Source organism: Chrysochloris asiatica, unplaced genomic scaffold (genome assembly GCF_000296735.1).
Source record: "Chrysochloris asiatica unplaced genomic scaffold, ChrAsi1.0 scaffold00013, whole genome shotgun sequence".
Taxonomy (NCBI): Eukaryota; Metazoa; Chordata; class Mammalia; order Afrosoricida; family Chrysochloridae; genus Chrysochloris; species Chrysochloris asiatica.
In genome coordinates, this window is record NW_006408531.1 from 1,250,013 (window position 1) to 1,256,012 (window position 6,000).

General features: G+C 40.3%; 1 protein-coding gene across 1 annotated transcript in view; it reads right to left on the reverse strand.

Annotated features, from left to right (window-relative positions):
• UTRN (utrophin) overlaps nucleotides 1-6,000 on the reverse strand; it is a 574,637-nt gene that overhangs the window by 25,335 nt on the left and 543,302 nt on the right. Inside the window, 3 exon segments of the mRNA XM_006834702.1 lie at nucleotides 2,016-2,081; nucleotides 3,841-3,906; nucleotides 4,134-4,172. Coding sequence (XP_006834765.1) covers nucleotides 2,016-2,081; nucleotides 3,841-3,906; nucleotides 4,134-4,172 — 171 coding nt within the window.

A 6,000-nucleotide genomic window follows, 5' to 3' on the forward strand; every position in this document is an offset into this window, starting at 1 on the left:
TTCGAGTCAGTTCCAACTCATAGCAATCCTATATAGAGTTTCTGAGGCGCGGCTGGTGAGCTTGAATTGCTGACTGTGCAGTTCAAACCAACCTTGCAGTCCAGCACATTAACCCACAGTGCCATGCCAGGACTGAAGATGGTGGTAGTTATATGCTGTGGAGTCGGTTCCAACTCAGCGACCATGCATAGGGTTTCTGAGGCTGCAAATTTTTACAGGAGCAGAAAGCCTCATCTTTCTCATGTGCAATGACTGGTAGTTTTGAACTGCTGACCTTGAGTTTGGCAGCCTGACTCATAACCACTATGCTACCAGAGCTCATTAATTTGACGATAGTATAAATGAATTTCAAGATTACTTTTACTTTGTTCACAGGGCATGATAAATACATTTTAAAGAGGAAGGATTTTAGTCTTTACATTTAGCTTTTCATTTTATTTCATTATATGCCTAGTGTCCAACTAGATGGAAATTATGTTGATTTAGGACCTGTTCAAGATATTTAATAAGTAAAATATGAAAAGTTACGAACTTTATTGTATCAATTTGAGAGCGGATCCATATCCACAGTACATGAAAAATAATGTTCACAGCACTGCATACTATGTTACTATGTTAAGGGATTAACATGCTACTCTTTGAAATTAAAATTGGAACATCTTCTGAGAACTTTCATAAATTTAATGATAAAACAAATTTTAAAAGCTATTGAAAGAGACATTCTATATTAGAGAGCTTAAAATATATCAGCTTGTCCCTCTCCATGGTCTTACTCAGTCAAGAACCCCTTGTTGTTGCTGTTACTGGTAACAGCTCCAACCCATAGCAAGCCTGTATAGGGTTTCCAAGGAGCCGCTGGTGAGCTTGAACAACTGACGCTGCGGTTCAAACCCACAGCACAACACCAGGACTGCCGAGAACTCCTTAGTACTTAGTACAATACTATTTTCAGAAATATTCTTGGCTCCCTAACAGCTTCTGACTGAATCCAAACCACAATGAATCTGCATGAATCAAGTAAACTATTTGATTGATTCTATTGAGGTTTTTAAGGCATCAGAATCAAAACAGCAAACAATAAAAGGTAAAGTTCTAAAATTAATTGATAGACAACAGGGGATAATCAGAAATAATATATTTGACTAGAATATTCCAAAATCAGGTTGATACACAACACAAATTGGGAGTCCTGGTGTAGGGCTGTAGGATCAGCACTGGAATGTTAATTACAAGGTCGGCAGTTCAAACCCACCAACAGCTCCTCGGAAACTTTATACAGAGTCACTATGAGTCAGAACTGACTCGATAGCTCTTAACAACAAGGAAGTTTTTAAAAAAGTATTCCAAAGTCAGAGAGGCTTTTCCAAGTTGCTAATAAAATAAAACAATGATAGAGAAGTTAACACTTTTCAGTAAAGCATCTGTGGGTTAGACATTGTTGGAAATGAAGGGATTATGGAGAAAAAATCCATAAGCGGCAGAAGCAAATTCTATAGAAAGGGCATGAATTTCTGTGGAATTACACTTATTCAATTAACAAGAAATAGCAGACCAAAGGAATGAGTATTGCTGGTGTTAAGTGCCATCAAGTCAGTTCTGTCCCATAGCGACCCTGTATAGGGTTTCTGAGGAGTGGCTAGTGAGCTTGAACCACCGAACTTGCAGTCCAAAGCGACTTTGCAGTCCAACGCATTAACTCACAGCACCACACCAGGACTCAAGGAATGAGTATATAGACTTGCCATTATAAATAAATGAACCAGATATTACTAAAGCATATTAGGTTGTAAATGTACGATTTTTTTTACTAATTCATATGAAACCAAGCAAATAAACATATCCAATTTATACTAGCATGGCTTGAAAGCATCTAATCTATGTTGACGTTTTTGTAACCACACTTAGCAGTTTTGATCAGGATAAAATTCTAAGACATAATCAGTGAAGATGATTTCTGACAGCCATAAATGCCGGCACTAGCCTTTCCAGGCAGCACTAATTCACAATGTACTTACACACTCCCTGTGGTAGAGCTGCTGTCTGTGAGGAAAGACCCATTCGTCCTTTCCATCTGGGCCAGTCTGTCGAGTGAAAATAAAGAGGTTACACAGTACAGTCACATCACAGCAGGTTCAGCTGGGAACATCCTCAGTGATTCTTCAACTTCATCATTCTCACTACCCACACAGAAAGCCCCAAACTACCTAACAAGATTTTAAAATTAAAACAACATCCAATTTTGAGCTGGAGGCCTGGTGTGGCGCTGCAGGAAAATGCACTGCCCCACAAGGTCAGTTTGAGCTGTAAGGTCGGCAGTTCTAAACCACCAAACAATCCTCAGAAACCCTACACAGGGTCGCTGTGACTCGGAAGCAACCCAGTGGCACTTCACAACAACAGTTTTGAGTTACAGTTCTATCACCACTGTCTTCCTGTAGGCCTCTGTCTTACACTCATGTTGTTAGGACTCTTGATCTAGCCTCCTAATTGAGCTCCCAGGCCTAAGCTATCCTTCACCCTGTTGGCCTGGGGTTTCCTATTCTCCATTGAAGCCAGAGTTAACTTTCCACACAAGTCTCATTATATCCCTTTCATGCTGAAAGACCTTCCATGATTTCCTTTTACCTCAGGACACAATCCAGTTTATTAGCAAGTAGATTCTTTATTATCTGACTCCAGCCTCTCTTCTTCCTCCTCTTCTCCACTCCTTTAATCTTTGCCTACCTATAGTTTCTTAACAAATCATGTTCTTTCCCAGCTTGAGGCAAGCCTGCCTTTTCCCAGATTTCCTAGTGGGTGGAAAGCACTTCAATTGTTATTGTGGTTATGATGCTTGCATTAATCTCTCTAGGCCTACCATACATATAATGACCAGCTGTTCCGCAGGAGAAAGAGCAGGCGTTCTGCTCCCATAAAGATTTACAGCCTTGGAAACCCTGTGCAGGGTCACTATGAGTCGGAACCTACTCCACGCACATAACTACCACCACAGCCATACATATAATGGAGTCCTGGGGTGGCACTGTGGGCTAATGCATCAGACTGCAAAGCCATATGAACTGCAAGGTCAGCTGTTCAAGCTCACCAGCTGCTCCTTGGAAGCCCTATACAGGGTTGCCATGGGTCGGAATCAACTCGAAGGCACTTGACAACAACATACATATAATGGAGTCCTGCTGTGGCGCTGTGGGATAATGCACTGGACCAAAAGGCTGGCTGAAACCACAAGGTTGGTGGTTCAATCCCACCAGCTGCTCCTCAGAAACCCTATACAGGGTCACTATGAGTTGGAACTGACTTGACAGTATTTAACAACAACATCAACATACATATAATATATAGCTTACTACTCTATAACACAGACAGCTAGTACATAATTCTTTTCTGAGAGTTCATGACTATTATCAGGACCAGACTAGACTTTATACTGTTTGGGGGACTCTAAGTAAGTCCCTATAATAAAGTATTAGCATAAGTTTAATTGCATATTGTAATTCAAAGGCACACCACCTACTCAGAACACTTTCATTCCCTACTTGCATTCATTGAAACTGGGTTACATTGTACAAATCCTGCTTTTACCATGGTTGGCTTCTTCCTAACATGATAATGACATCCCATTGGGATTTACTCTTCATAGACTATATAGCAGGTGTTTGGTAAAGTGCAAATCACAACACAAAAAGATGAGAACCCAGATTCCAAATTCTAATGGAGTCACCAGTCTTACAAAAGGACATTCCTTCCATTAAGGCATTTTCATGCTCTAAGATAAACAGAGAACGAGATGCCTCCTGGCAGGCAGACAGTGCAGTAGAGGCCTCTATCCGAGTTCCTTACCGGGTGGCATATTGCTCTATTCTTGAATGGGTATCATCATGAAACAGCTGAGGAGACTGAGAGGGGCTAGGAAGGAAAAACAAAGCATCAGTTTTATGTCCAAATATTGACAGATGTTCCTATTAGAAGTGCTAAGCTTATTAAATAATGAATTTGCCATGCAAACAAACCACCAGGATTGTTACCCAGGATGCAGAGCTGTTATTTCAGAACAAGAGATTAGTAATCACCCCCATGCTAATCACAGTGGACCAGAACACTTGTCTTCTGCACATGGGGCTGTGGATACTCACTCGTAGTGTTCGGGCCACATACTGATGAGAGTGATAGGGCTGTAGAGAGGGAGAGGGGAACAAAAGTCACATAGCAAACACTTTAGAGTATTTTCAGACAAAAGCAGGAGTCTCCATTGGTTTCCACTGTTGTGGAAAGGAACACCATGGGGAAATCAAAAGTGACAAGTCAGGATTTATGCTAGAAAAGATGCTGTGTAGTCAAGGGTCTGCCGGGACCTCTTCACACACATTACAGGCTGTGTGCTAAGATGCAAACACATCTTTAAACAGTTATTACAGACAAAAAAGAAACAAGACTACTCTAAAACAGTTTAAAACCTGTACAATCCTTTTTAAACATCCCTTAACATACTGAGGAGAGAAGCAATCACTGCATTTTTCCTTTCCTTAGGAGGAGATCCGGTCAGAGAGACAAACGTCACCTCATATATTGAGCTACACTATGATTTCAATTTTCTTTGCACAATTTCAAAGGCAAAAGTCAAAACTGTGCTCTACAGAAACCCACATGAACACAAAATAACTCAGCCTCACAAGATTGTGGTGTGGTGCTTGTAGGATCAGCACTGGATTGCTAACTACACGGTCAGCAGTTCAAGTCCACCAACCGTTCCTTGGAAACCCTACACAGGGTCGCTGTGAGTCAGAACTGACTCGACTGCACTTAACACCACCACCACTATGAATATACTTAAAAAGCAATGCCATCTAGACACCCATTATACACTTCACCAACAATCTCACATCCTCAATAGAGTGAAACCACCTTCCCCACTCTCCAGATCATGATACAGTTTCATCAGGCAAAAGAGTATGTCTGTGTCAAATGACACATATAGATGTCCAATGCATAAGATGGATAAACAGAAATCGTGTTGTTACGATCACTTGGGCCTGGATACTGACCATTTAGTAGCACTCTAGTCCTAAGGCACCCTCCAAACTTCACACACTGCCAAGGAATCCCAAAGGCTCCACGACATAAAGTTGGAAAATAACTAGTTCTATATTCAAGGTATTGGTGCACGTGGAAATTGTAAAGTACAAAGAAAATTAGTTCTCTATTTAAATAAACAAAGCTTCCTGCAAAAGCTCATGCTGACTACAGCAAAGGAGAATGTTTAACTTCTCCTGACCTACATAATGATTCTCCTATTCCTATTATACACATCACTTAACATATTTTTGTTTTGTTTTCCCTACAAATCAAGATACTCTGATGACAATGAGGTTCCCAGTTCAATTTCCTTCTTTTCTTAGAATTTTTCTAAATGTGTAAAAAAGCTTCTTTTGAGAAACTCTTCAGTTCAGCTTTCTGCCCCTGCCATTCTTATTTTAAGTTCAAGGAACCACGTTTGTGCTCATGGAATTAACTCCACAAGAAACAAGTCAAGCAATTTCACTAAGCTTTTCCAAGTCCTAGGACGATCAAATACACACCTTTACCCCTTCCGTTTTATCCTCATAGAAAATATTGTAGTACACATGAATTTTATAAACAATCTTTCAAACAGCAACTCCTTTTATACAGTGTAGAATAAATCATTCACCTGTACTATATAATATTTTCTTTGAGGTTTACTCAGAAGGTTAAAAAAATGTGTATATTTGATCTTCATAGAACTTGGGAAAGCTTTGTGAAATTGCATGACTGGGTCTTTTGAAGTTAATTCCATTCTCATTTAATTCTGGAAGGAAAAGAACAAAGTCAAACAAAACAAGGCCATATCCTCGCTGCATAGTTAGAATCCATGATTAAAGGAGGGTAATGGAGGTCAGTCTGTCCACTTGTTGTTGTTGTTGTCAGGTGCCATTGAGTCGGAACCGACTCATAGCGACCCCATGCACAGCAGAACGAAACAAT